Source organism: Condylostylus longicornis, unplaced genomic scaffold (genome assembly GCF_029603195.1).
Source record: "Condylostylus longicornis isolate FDR11 unplaced genomic scaffold, ASM2960319v2 ptg000040l, whole genome shotgun sequence".
Taxonomy (NCBI): Eukaryota; Metazoa; Arthropoda; class Insecta; order Diptera; family Dolichopodidae; genus Condylostylus; species Condylostylus longicornis.
In genome coordinates, this window is record NW_026578009.1 from 303439 (window position 1) to 317455 (window position 14017).

The window sequence follows — 14017 nt, forward strand, 5'->3', positions numbered from 1 at the left end:
CTGCAATATTCTTTGTTCACTTTCTCACTCGTGATATAAGAATAAACTCATGAGATGATAACTGATAATTATGAGTATAAAGTAATTTCGAAAATATCATATTCGCTTTTTAAATTTGAGCGAATATTTAAAGGAATATTCTTTCAATATTTCGTATTTTACTCGATATTTTAAAATTTTCTAGTATATACTCGTATATAGTATTCTAGTATATTTTTCTAGTATATATTAAAAGAAATGAGAAAATCAATTGGAAAATTCAAAATAACAGGGTGACTTAAATGTGCTATGTTAAAGGAGATACTTAATTTTCAATTTCAACTATAATAATCATTCCATTTACAGTAAGAAATTTCTGGTACCAATTCTTTCAAACAATTTACAATTTTCATATATTGAATTCGTCATGTATAAACACATAACTCGCAAAATATATTTATGAAAATATTATTAAACTATAATTAACTTAATACTGATACAAATTTATTTTAAAAATTACAAAAATTTTTTTGAATATACAAAATTATTTAAAAAAAAAAAGCAATTCCTTTAGTATATTTAATTATGTGTATATATGAGATTTAGCTAAATTATTGCGATTTTACTTCGAAAAAAAATATATTTTTGATTAAAAAAAAACTAAAACAAAATTTTTGTTTTCAAAAATAATTTTTCTATAAAAGATTAACAAAACTTAGAATAAAAAACACGTTATGCCGCAGTCTTATTTTTAAATTTTACTTATTTTATTAAATTTTAACTATAAATTAAGAAGAAACACTACTATTGATAATTTTTAACACAATATATTTAAAGCAATATTTAAATATTCTGTTTGATTATTTTTAAATAAGTAATTAAAATATGAACAAATAGTTATTGTAAATTTTTTATCGCAATTATAATTCAAAATTTCTAAAACAGCTTCGGTCCAAATTTTTTCAAAGTAACTACCGTACTAGCTCGTACTAAAGTCACAAATAAAATTGCGAATTTTTTCCTTTCTTTTTTTTATTGTTGCTTTTGAATCATCACTGGGTTAATTTAAAATAAATAAGTTTATTTTTAACGAATTGCAAAATAAATTTTAATATTATCCACCATAAGATCGAAATTGGAGTATTATACTATATATTACTTTATAATTCGGCAGTTAGAGTACAATATATAAACTGAATTCTTTAGAATTTCAGTGTCAGGGTTACTGTAATTTTTTCCCCGATAGTTGTTTTCTCCAATTTTTTCATAAAGTTTTTTTCACAAGACCAACTTAAAATTATAATATTATTGATATTATCATATTCAATTAGGTATACAATGTCAATAAGTTAAATATATTTCGGACAGTAAATTTGGAAAAATAAATTAATAATGTTAAATAAATAAAATACGAAAATTTTAAAACTGGAGCTATACCACAATTCAGCTTATGACTGCTTATTACTTCAATTGTGTGATAAAATTTGGTTGAAATTTTTAAATATAAATATGTGCCATCTTTTATACCATGGTTACAGTTGGTTTTCCCTTTCTTCTCACTCTACAAATTTTGATATGTTTGAAGGAAAAATTTCAAAAATTCATAAAATCGCACATGTATGTACTTGATCATTATAAATAAAATAGAGCAAACTTTTATTTTTAAAAAGAAAATCAATTTCAAAAATTATTGTTATATCAAGCTTATAAATTGCACTTTTATGGAACTTTTACAATTAACACACTGAATAATGCTTGTAAATTTAAAATAAAAATATTAAAGCATATTAAATATCAAAATATAAAATTAGAATTCTATAAAGACAAAATAACAAGATGATTTTTATTTTTTGTAAACCTACTTTAGTTGAGCTTTTTGTCATTTATTTTATTATTGTAATTTTCCAAGAATAAGGAATTAAATTTTAAACATTTTAAAATTACAAAAATTTTTATGTTCTTAATTTTTTTTTGTTTCTTTGACGGCGCACTTCATTTCTAATACTCTAAAAAAATTTTTTTATGATTTTTTTATAATATAAAAAAAGTTTTATTGATTTAGTTCTTTTTGAGACCAAATTGATTGCCGTCGTTGATTTCTTTGCTGTTGTTGCTGTTCTTGTTGCTGTTCTTGAGAATTTTTAAGTTGATATTGCAATTGCTCTTTACTATGTAAATGATGTTGGTGATGTTGATGCTGATGATGCTGATGATGCTGATGGTGTTGATGATGTTGATGATGCTGATGGTGATTATGTTGTAAATTTTCTTCTGTAAATTTTTCATATTTACTATTATTATTGCTATTATTATTATTATTTTGGTTGATTTTTTGATTTTGATTATTATGACTACTATTATGTTGTCGATTTCTTTTATGATTTGGTGTCATTAAAACTTTGCTTTGATTGGATTGCTCTTGAAACATAACATTTGTATTTTGATGTTGATGTATTTGAAGACGTTGTTGCTGCTGTTGTTGTTGTTTTTGTTGTTGTTGTTGTTGTTGTGGCACAAAGCTATTTAATTGTTTTGAATTGACTTGGTTTTGTTGCTCTTGTAATGGTTGTTGTTTATGTTGGTGGTGATGATGGTGTTGTTGCTGTTGATGGTGTTGTTGGAGATGATGATGTTGGTGTTGTTGATGATTTTGTGACCATTGCTTTCGTTTTTGGTTATTATTCCACCTAATTTATTTGTTTTTTTTTTGAATATTAAATTATAATTAGATAAGTTTTTTAGAGCATACCAAAAATGTAATAAATTTTTAAGTATAGAGACACTGTTTTTTATTATACTGTTAGTAATTTGAATAAGAGTTTGAATAGAAGAGTAAAACTATACTTTAGGAATTGACAGACATTTAAGTAACGAGGCAATTAACAAGACAACAAAAAAAAAAGATTATTAGTTACAATATCACTTTAACTATAAATGAAATACAAATTTTTGTTCCTCATTATATTGTATACCCCTTCCTTGGGAGTTTTCCCTTCATTTGTATATTTTCAACAAATTTTATTAATTATTGTCTTTGAGCGAACAAAAGTTTTTTTAATTGAGTTCATATTATTTTTTGTTTTGGAAAATCTTACTTTGGTATTTTTCTCCTTTTTGTATGATTCTGTCCTTTATATTCAGGATAAAACTGTCCTCCGCTACCTCCTACTCCTATTATTCCATCACCCATTCCTCCACCTCCTTTTTTTATAAAATTTGAAATGACAGAAGCATCACAAGTGAAAGTAAAAATTTTTAACACAAAAAAATAAAAGGAAAATACACAAAAGACATAAAATCAAAAAAGGAAATAAAATTTTTTAGACAAATACAAACAAAAAAAATTTTTTTTGTATAAACAAATAAAACAAAAAGAACAATGATGAAATTTTCATTTTTATTTTTTAAATTAAAACGAGTAAAAAAAAGGATATTTAGAATGAAAAATTATAGGGAGTTGGAAATGAGAAGTAAATTAAAAATGTAAGTCAAATAAATAATAAAAGAATTTATGAAATTCACATACCAACGACAGGATATTTTCTCTTTGGTAACCTGGCCACAAAAACTGAGTCATGTTGAGGTTTTTTAATTGTACAATTTCTTCCACGACATTTTTTTAAATGTTGCAATGTAGTGTGCAAATAATTTTTTTCATCTGTACTTAACGATGAGGCTCTGTTTAATGTTTCAAAAGGATCTGGAAAAAAAAATAAAACAAATAATTTGAAATTTAAATTTGTAACCAAATAAAAGGAAGTAATGGTAAGAATTTAAAATTTAATAATTTTGGTCAAATATGTATAGAAATTAATATTTATAATAATTGAAAACACTTAATAAAAAGTATTATATCTGTACCACCACGTTATTCTGAAATTTTCGAAATTGCAACAGAACAGAAAACAAAATGTAGAACGGCCAGATTAAAGATCTGAATATCATGTTTTCAATCAAATCAATTGAACTTTAATCGATTTAACTAAAATACTTGTCTACTATAAATTATAATACTTACCGATTCTTAAATTATAGTAGGTTATCAGTCCCGTTGTAAATTCGCAATATAGAAAATCATGTGTAGAATTAACTGTTCTAATACAAGAATAAGTATTATTGTTGGCATTCATACAAAAACAAAATGGATCATCATTCCATAATGGAGCAGTTCTCCAATGTGAGCTATCGTGACTGAAACAATTCATTTTCTCTGATAAACATTCCTTTTCCATACGAGCTTTCTTCTGACGTTTCCGCTCCTTTTTACGTTGCCTGTCCTCTTTAAGTTTTCGACGTGCTTCTCGGGCCAAGTCTTTTTCACTAGGGATAACTCTGAAATGATAAATAAAAAGAGTAAACTTTTATTTAAAATAAAAGAAGAAAGAAATTAATAGTTTGTTTTTTTTTACAAAATCCATTACTTCAAAGTTGCATATGGTAGTAATACACAAAAGAGCTTATGAATTGAAATTTCTGAATTTTGTAGCAATTCGTAGCATTACTGCATTTTTTACTGCATTTTTGATTTAATGGAATTTATATAAATTTTTATTGAAATAAGTGAATGCAAACCCTTTTGGAAGAAAAAAGTAAACGCAGATAATATTTATTATTTTATAAAATTGCATTTGCTATACCTTTCAATTTCTGGTTCACAATAACATTCTGCTGGTCCTGAAAAACGATATTTTTCTTCTAAATTGTTACGATTTTCTAAAGTTGAACTTGTATCACTGTCCTTAAAGTTATTGCTTATGTCATTTGCAGTAGTGGTAGATGTTGTACTTAATGTCGATGATGAACTGGTACTTCCAATAGAATTTCGTATATTCTCTGTTGAAGTTGTTGTAGTAGTTGATGTAGATATTTTTCCCAATGACTTACGTTTATCGTTTCTTGGTGTAGTCTGTTCATTCCCAATTATTTCTCGACTATTATGATCTGTAATTGATACTGTAACCTTTGGAATCCTTTCTTCATCGCTAGTATTTTTATTGAATTTTTGTTTTTTTAAATTATTTGTGTCGTTTGTTAAATTTGGCTTATCGAAAGCATCATTTTTCTCAGAAATATCAAATAAAGACATATCAAATTCTTTACCTTCTTCTTCGTCGTCTTCATCATCTTCCTCATAAGGTAAAATACTAGCATCAGTACTAGAATTAACAAAGTGCTCTTTTTTTCTATTTCGGTCTTTATCTTTACGATTATATTCCCTAGTATTATTTTTTTTATCTAAAATTTCATCATCACCACTAGACAAAGAAGATGTAATTGTTTCATCGCTTGTCGAGCTTTCAAACTCCTCAGTATCCGGTTTTTCAATATAATCTGTTTCATCTAAATCTTCAGGATCATCATCAGTACTCCGACTACTGCTTACAGGTTCACTGTAATTTTCATCAAATCGACTGTTTCCGCCATTACTAAAACCAGTACTACTACTGATTCCTCCACTGTATTCTGTAGGTTTATTTTCTCTTAACAATTTTTTCACGTCTTTAAGTTCAAGGATTTTATTTTTTAAAACTTTTATTAATAAGTCAATTTGATGACGTGATTTTTTCCATAATTTTTCATCATTATATACAATCTCTGTACAGTTTACTTTACCTGTAGGCGAATCAATAAAGCATCTTGAAGGTCCCTTTTTGTCATGATGACTTACACCGCTTTCATTACTCACTGGATTTCTTAATCCATTTCTTCTATTCTCACCCGAGTTCATGGTACGATTTTTTCGTATCATATGGTGATTTTGAAATTTCTTCTCTAAATTTTCCAATTGATTTTGAATACTTTGAATATGTTCGGTAATCGAATCCGGGTTAAACACAATACCGTTCGTGTTCGAATTCGTTTCTCTTTTTTTTCTTTTATTTCTCTTTTTTATTCCTTGAAACTCTATAAGAATGAAGTTATCATCGTAATCATCACTTAATTTATTGTTAAATACTTGAAGATCATTTTCAATTTTTGATATTGTTTTCGAAATATCAAGAAGCTGACTAATTTCATACGGAATTTGATTAGGAAAAGTCTCGTGTGACTCTTTTGCATTATTCTGCGTAAGATTTCTGATAATATTATTTTCTTCTACATCAAAATGAGATAAACTTCTTTTATGACGTTGATTTATTGTAACACCCGCTTGACCTCTGTAGCATAATTGTTTACGAATTAAATATCTTCTTGCAAATGAAAGTAATTCTCTTACCTTTTTCTTAAACGCGGACCCAAATAATCCTGATTTGTTTTAATTTTAGTATAAACAACACCATCTGGAGTAAAACAAGCACAATTTCGTTTAGCTTGCACATTAATCCGGTTCATTTCAGCTATATGACTCTGAAGCTGTAACTAATACATATCAAACTCAAATTTTACACTAATATTTTAGGCAAGAAGATACTCTTACATGAAATTTGCATTTATGTTTACGCCATCTGCCGCTTTCATTGATACATTTCCATTTTTGTCCGGGTATACAATTTTTTGATAGAGCTGGATTTGAGCATTCTGAATTTAAGCGTGCCATTTTAGATTGATATGGCGCAAAAGGTAAATTATTGTCTAATTGATCCCGTTGAACTATAAAAAATAGATAAATCATATATTTCTAACTTTACTTTTTACAAAATTCCTGCGATCTAAATTAATGTTTATCATTGTATTAAATTTAAAAATAAAAATGTTCTACAAAAGCAGAAACAGCAAAAATTGCTTTCAATCCTATACATATACACATACTTACTTTCATCTAATTCATCCAAGTTACTATCTAAATCCTCATCGTCATCATCATCATCATCATTATTATCCATATTAGCATCATCATTTTCATCTTCATGTGAACCAAAATCAGTACTATCCATATTATTAATGTGTGCGTTTGTTATATTTGAAAAATTATCATCAACAATTGTGCTATTAACAATTTTTTGCATTGTACGTTCAGCAGCTAATCTTGCTTTTGCTTCAGCTATTTGTTCAGGTGTTTCACGTCTACCAGAACTTTCTATTAAAAATGTATCAGGCCATTGATCTCTTAATATATTTCGATGTCTTGCTAATAATAATGGTAAAAAACTTCTACCATCCATATGTGTAGGTGTTGTTACACCTCCAATATCTAAAAATGTTGGCGCTAAATCAATGTTTAAAACAATTTCATCGACACTAAATAAAATATGAAATGAAGAGAAAAAATACACGTCATTTAACATATATTTTAATTTTTATGATTTTATATCCACTTACACAGAAGCAGGTTCTATACCAGGACCTCGCATTAAAAATGGTACTCTAACATCGAATTCGAAAGGAAAACTTTTTCCTTTTATTAAACCAAATTGACCTAAATGATAACCATGATCAGATGTATAAATTATATATGTATTATCTAATTCTCCAAGAGCTTTAAGTTCATTATAGACTCGTTCAACTGCAACATCAACACTTTGTAAAGTTTGCAATCTCTTTGTCATTAATAAATCAGTGAAACGTTTATGCACTGGTTCCATTGGTTGAGTTATCCTTAAAATCCACTGTTTATCTGGATTTGGTGCATGATCATATGCTGGTGTACTAAATTTTATAAAAGAAAATTAATTTTATTCATATTTGAAATTTCACTGAGATTCTTAAAAAAAAAAAAACGAAAAGAAACTTCAAAGATAAAATTTTATATCTATTTTATAAAATGATATCTCCTTAAAGTTATTGAAGTTTAAATGACCATTAGCCTTTAAAATCAAATCAAAAACTATATACGATTCATCTTTCATATAAGCAATGATATTTCACCGAAGTAGGATTTTTGACTCTACACATTTATCTCCCACTCTACACATTTATCTCCCATTAAGGAAATACAAATATTTTCATTTGCAAAAAACCGCCAACTTAATTTAATTATTATTTAATTAATTTAAATTCTTTTGTGACCTTTCGCAAACAAAAAACTAATTAATATTTGCTTCACTTCTTACAAAAATAATGTTAAGAAAATCCCACAACTAGATATAGTTAGTTAAGGTTAAAGAAATGACTAACCATCTTAACCACTATACAAAAATACCTTTTCAAGAATCGTGAATGTATTTATCTTACCTTAATTATTTAAAGAAAAGAGCATTTTAAAACATAATGAGCTCATGATAATCTCTTACTTTATTTTCCAGTTAATTTCATTTATCAAACTACTTTGCGTATCATTCCATAAAACCTTTTCATATTTAAAAAGTCAAATGAAAAAGGAAAACTAAATAAACAAGCATATTTTCAAATCATAATATTTCCATAATATTTTACACCAAAAGTGTAGAGTATGAGAAAATCAATTTTTATACTTAAATTTTATTTTATGTCCTTTAATATTTCTTTTTGCAAATTATATTTGGTTCCTTTTGTGTAGGTACTACTCTGTTGTAGGTGGGAAAAACAAAAATTTTTATCAATATAATCCTTTACCCCTATACCTTCATATAAAAACTTTTCATTAACTATCTTTTATTTTATTTAATGTTAAACTCATGTAACCTAGATTTCATTAAAAATTATGACTAAAATTTAATTTGAACATTTCTGTATTATGTTCTCAAAAAAAAAATTTATAGAAACAAGAAATTAACAATACTTTCACATGTTTTCCGCATTAATACTCCTATTATCAAAACAAACTATAAGGAGACACTATTTCACGTAATTTTCTCGAATACAACTTTTTTTTTTTAATGACTGAGTTTTGCACTTCACGTATGCTTCTATTTTCAATACGAAAATTTTTAAATTTGTTTGGTCCATCTGAAATCAGACACTTATGAGAGACTGACGCATGAACAACGCTTCCTAAAATATAAACTAATTTTGGGTGACATCTGGTTGTCAAAAAAAAATTGATTTCATGTATATCATAATATGTCAAAAACGTTAATATTTCCAAGCTGTATATTAGGTAACATTTATTATTAAAATTATTTTATTCGTTTAAGATAAAAAAAAAAGTTTTTCCCCTTGTTTTTCTGATTAAAAAAAAAGTACATATTTTTTTTTTCAAGTTGCAATTTCAAGTTGGAAATAAGGGGCATTTTCGGTTACTGATTAATTCACATATGATACGTAAACATTTGTTTTCCCCCAACAGTAGGCGGTATGTTCTAAATATAGATCTAAACGGTAAATATAGGCCTAAATATAGCAGGACTATATTTAGGAATAACCTATAAAAATTCGGTCAAACTCGGATATTGCAGTTCTTTTATTTTGAAATGTCAAGAAACCTATATAACCATTAGACTTGCAAAGTTACTCCTCCTCTTTGTGCAATCCGAAAAGGAAAACAAGAAGAATTCTAAGAATTCAAATAAAACAATAAATTTTACGAAAATTAAAAAACTATAATTATAATTAAAATGGATTACATTTGAGTTTGTTTTTATAGTTTATCAAATTACAATATAAAAGTATGCAAAATTTATATATTTTTTTCATATTTTTATACGGTTGTTAATTCGCGGAACCGGTTCCTCCTATAAAGACTTGAATACTCATCCCTGTCTATTCTATGTTGTTGAATGTCTAACTGCTTGAAAGTACATATAAAGATAATATAAGGTATATATTATATTAACTTACATACATACATATGTATACGTAAGAATATAAACTAAAGTAAATTTTATTTATACTATAGTAATTTTTTTATTGAATTCATTCTTAAATTAATGGCTATGACAAATAGACATTCTTATAATATAATTTTCTAATATCACGCAACAATATACTTATGTATACATACAAAATATACGTGTAAAATTTGAAAAATACAGTATATCTATATACATACATTGTATATATATTGTTTATATTTGTATATATATATATTCAAGGAAAGAAATGAAATTTTAACAAAGTCCTTAACGTATTTAAATATACACAAATTTACGATATTATATATTGACAGCATATATGTATTTACATAATGTCTATCATCTATATTGTATATCATATACATTCTACATATATTATGTATATTATATACATTTATATAAAATTACTATTTTCCGTATTAAAATTAGTCACATTGAGTTGTAAATTAGTCACATTTAGATCGTTTTCTACTTAAATTAATGATTTTATATGAAATTTATTGGTATATTTTCTGGAACCTTATTATGTATTTAATTTTTTTATCGAATTTAAAAAAATATTGAATTAAAATTTTTATTTTGTTAATTATGGTATATACCAAAATAAAGATCTAAAGTCCTTTAACTTTGAAATTGCAGTAATACGGTATTAATGTACAATTCTGCTGTATTATATAACAGTATATAACATTTTTGCATTTTGAGGTTATAGATTTTTTGAACTTATTCAGCAATAAAATTTGGAATACTTATAATGAGTTAAATTATTTGCCAAATTATCTTGTAAGTATTATTACAACTCGTCGAATTGATTACATTATAAGTACATACTTCTTATAAACTTCGACTAATCTGTCGAAAAGAAACTGAGATCCATATCAAAAAACTCTATATTTTAATTCTGCAACGATCTTACTTGAACAAAACATATTGAAATTTCTCTTTAATAATTTCAAAATTATAGAAATATTGAAATACGTATGTAAAAGGAAAAGTAAAAATATTTCTTTTCTGGTTCTACTCAATATTTAATCTAAATATAGAACTATAAAAATAAATACAACAAAAAAAAAACAAATATATTTTTACCTCATTGAACTTTAAATGTTCTCCCGAACTGTAAATAGAATACGGAAAAATAAGTACCCCTATAAAAACTAATTTTTTTTTACCTGTACTTGAGGTATATAAACGGCTAACGCATACTTATAAAATTAATATTAGAGTACAGAATATTACAATAATAATTAATTTGTATAACAACGATATTATAAAGGTGATAAGAATGTCTGATCATTACAAAAAAAAAAAATTATATGAACAACACTTAACCGACCTCATTGTTAAAGTGTTGCATAAGGTTATGAAAGTTTTCTTTAAATATTAAATTTATTTGAAATTTTATAAAAGACAGAAAGTAGGGCTTTAGTTTATATACCTAGAGAAATATATATTTGGTTCTTAGTAAAGTTCATTTTACGTTGTTCCCAGTTAAGTTCGTTAACAAACATTAAATTGTCAATAAATTCCTCAAATATGGGCAAATATATAAAATCGGCACTTAGAGAAAGTTCCGTTTTCGTACCCTGATGTTCTTGAAAAATTTACTTACTTACTTACTCATTACAAAAAGGTGGGAGGACTTGTAATATTTTCAATCTGAAAGTTTCTCAAAAAACCGCCGATTATTTTCTTAAATACAGCCAAAAATGTAAAATCGGCTAGTAGTAAAGTTCAGCTCTAAAGCCCTGACATATCACAAAAGTTGATTAAACCGTCTGATTCTCAAAGTAAACTCAATTAAAAATTTTCATAAAAATTGATCCAGTCGAACTTGCGATACTGATCTGCACATGCAGACTGACAAACAGAAGAGCAAACATCTCTATAAAAAGAGTTTGATTACGTTTTTCTAGCATAAAGAAACACATTTCCTCCGAAAACTCGACATGTGAAATTTGGTGCTATCACATTATCTCCCTTATTGTATAACCAGTGCGGTCGGTAAAACTAAATAAAGAAAAATTATATGACAGGGTGTAAAGAGGTTAAAGAAAATTCTAGTTTATTTGTCTTATCTTACTCTAAAAATAGAATATGATATATGTATGTAGTTGAATACACAAAAATTTTAAAATTAAGGAACGAAAAATTTCACTAAGAATGTGGGAGGTTATTTTTAATTAAAATATTCAAATACCAAAATATGAGTTATTTCAAATATAGACGGACTTACTTTAGAATCAATGATTGATAAATTAACAAATTTCTCATTAACAGTCTCCATTCAGTTTCTATTCAATAAGTTGTCCACAAATTTAGGTTTTATCGTTTAAAATTTATAACTTTTAGAAATAAGATAAAAGTAAAAATTTATTTTACCGCAAAGACGTATGTTTCTTACAGTAGTTGGTGATCATCGTCGAACACATCATCGAGAGAATGAATAATATACTATATAGAAGAATAAATACAATTTTGGTATGTAAAGTAAAATCCTTTAGAAATTAACAAAGCAAAAACAAATATTAAACAACACGCTTTGGAAATAATTGCATATGCAATATGCAAATCTAACTGAAAATAAGTTATTCAAAAAAAAAAATTTATCTGTAAAAAAGAATTTCCGACATATACCGCATAACATACAGAAGGAATGTAATTATTTACACTAAAAACCTAGTTAAAATCGGTATTAGACCATATTCGGTATTAATGTCGAATAAACTTCAACTATAGCATAATAATATTTTTAAAATAAATGTCCTTGACAGCTGAAACACTTTAAAAACAAAAAACAAATTTTTTTTTGTTTTTCGTGTATTTCGCGAAATTCAAATACTTTTTCAAACACTTGAATTTTTTATGGGTTCCTTTTATTACCTATGTTTACCTTTTTTTTTTTTCATTTAAAGAAAACTTTCAACAAAAATACAAATATAAGAGAAACACAATAACGTACGGCTATTAAAAATTTCCAAAATTTTCTCTCAAAACAAACAATAATTTCCATTATTTACCAATTAACCTGAATTTTCTTTTTTGAAATAAGAAAGAGGTGATGGACTTGGTAAACGTTAAATTATTCGTGTCTATTTTTTTTTTTGAATGGAATTTGTTTATAAATAATAATTTTATGGTTATTTTCTAAAATAAACTGAAATTTGTATAAAATTCTAATAATTATTTTGAAAAATATAAAAAAAAGGAAACAATTATCTAAAACAAAATTGTAATAAATTGTGAAAAAAATTGTAAAATATTTTTGAATTATTAAAAATTAAATACTTTGTAATGATATTTTTGCGGTTATGCCAAATGCTATCATATAATATTATATTTGCGTATTTTGAGAACATATTATAAATTAGACTATTGTTATTATATGAATCATAAATTATTGAGTAAAAAAGAATTAACCCTAAAATTATTCTGCCTTTTTTTGGTTACAATTTTCAAATATGAACTTCAATTACTAGGAAACGATCTGCACAAGAAAGCTAAAGAGACGAAACTCTGAATCAACCTCGTGACCACTACAGAAAGATTTTCATTATATAAATATGATGCCATTTTTACTGCCATTAACTTTGATAAATGGAAAAGTTCTGACTACAGTAATCAATAAAAATTTACTACTCAATAAAATAACAAAAATAATATAAATTAATCATTAAATGGGTGCAAAAATGTAAACAAAATAACTGAAAATATAAACGTGGGAAAAAAGACACTATCTGTACAATTAAATACTTTGGCGTTTAATGTCTAATTTATTTGCTTCTACTTTCTACTATTACTTTCTACAAGGTCTTCAATTAGAACAAAATATATTATTAATTTTTAAATCTGTCAGTGATAACAGGTCTTGTGACCACCTGGAAACGTTCGAATTCTTTCTATACGCATCTTATTGAATATAATTGAACTTTTAAATATTTTAATTAAAATCCATTATTGTTTTTATATAACTATTTATAAATATTAACCTTTTTCATACATAAATGGGTCACATAAATTGAAATTATTTAAAAAAATTCAAATTATCTTTTCAATTGAGCAGTTTGAGGTTAAAAATTATGACCTTCAATAAAATTTAATAACTTTGTTTTACTTTGTTTTGCTGCAAATTTTTGCAATAGCAAAAAACTTTTTGTTTTTTTTTTTTTTAAATAAATATTTAAACTTTGAAATTAAATCGAAAAAATTTTTTGCAAAATATTATAAATTCTTTAAGTATTGATTGAAAATATGGTAAATAAAAAAAAATTTAATTATTTATTTTCATTGCGGCGGTATAAGGTGTATTTGAAATTGTTGCGCCTTAAAAAAAATGTTGATGTGATCGGCCACAATATAAAATTGTCTAGTTTAGCGAAAGTATCACA

The 14017-nt window shown here is 25.5% G+C and overlaps 1 protein-coding gene across 6 annotated transcripts in view; it reads right to left on the reverse strand.

Annotated features, from left to right (window-relative positions):
* Window positions 1–200: 200 nt before the first annotated feature.
* LOC129609528 (extracellular sulfatase SULF-1 homolog) overlaps window positions 201–14017 on the reverse strand; it is a 68794-nt gene continuing 54977 nt past the window's right edge. For 4 of the 6 annotated variants that reach the window (XM_055521490.1, XM_055521489.1, XM_055521491.1 and 1 more), the window contains exons 6-14: window positions 7240–7566; window positions 6734–7158; window positions 6398–6570; window positions 6197–6339; window positions 4617–6137; window positions 3998–4311; window positions 3506–3679; window positions 3075–3180; window positions 201–2666 (exon numbers count right to left, since the gene is read on the reverse strand). In XM_055521490.1, the coding sequence (XP_055377465.1) occupies window positions 2030–2666; window positions 3075–3180; window positions 3506–3679; window positions 3998–4311; window positions 4617–6137; window positions 6197–6339; window positions 6398–6570; window positions 6734–7158; window positions 7240–7566 (3820 nt within the window). In that variant the 3' untranslated portion in view covers window positions 201–2029. The remainder of the gene's footprint in view (window positions 2667–3074; window positions 3181–3505; window positions 3680–3997; window positions 4312–4616; window positions 6138–6196; window positions 6340–6397; window positions 6571–6733; window positions 7159–7239; window positions 7567–14017) is intronic. The other 2 variants (XM_055521493.1, XM_055521494.1) reach the window with 2 other exon arrangements.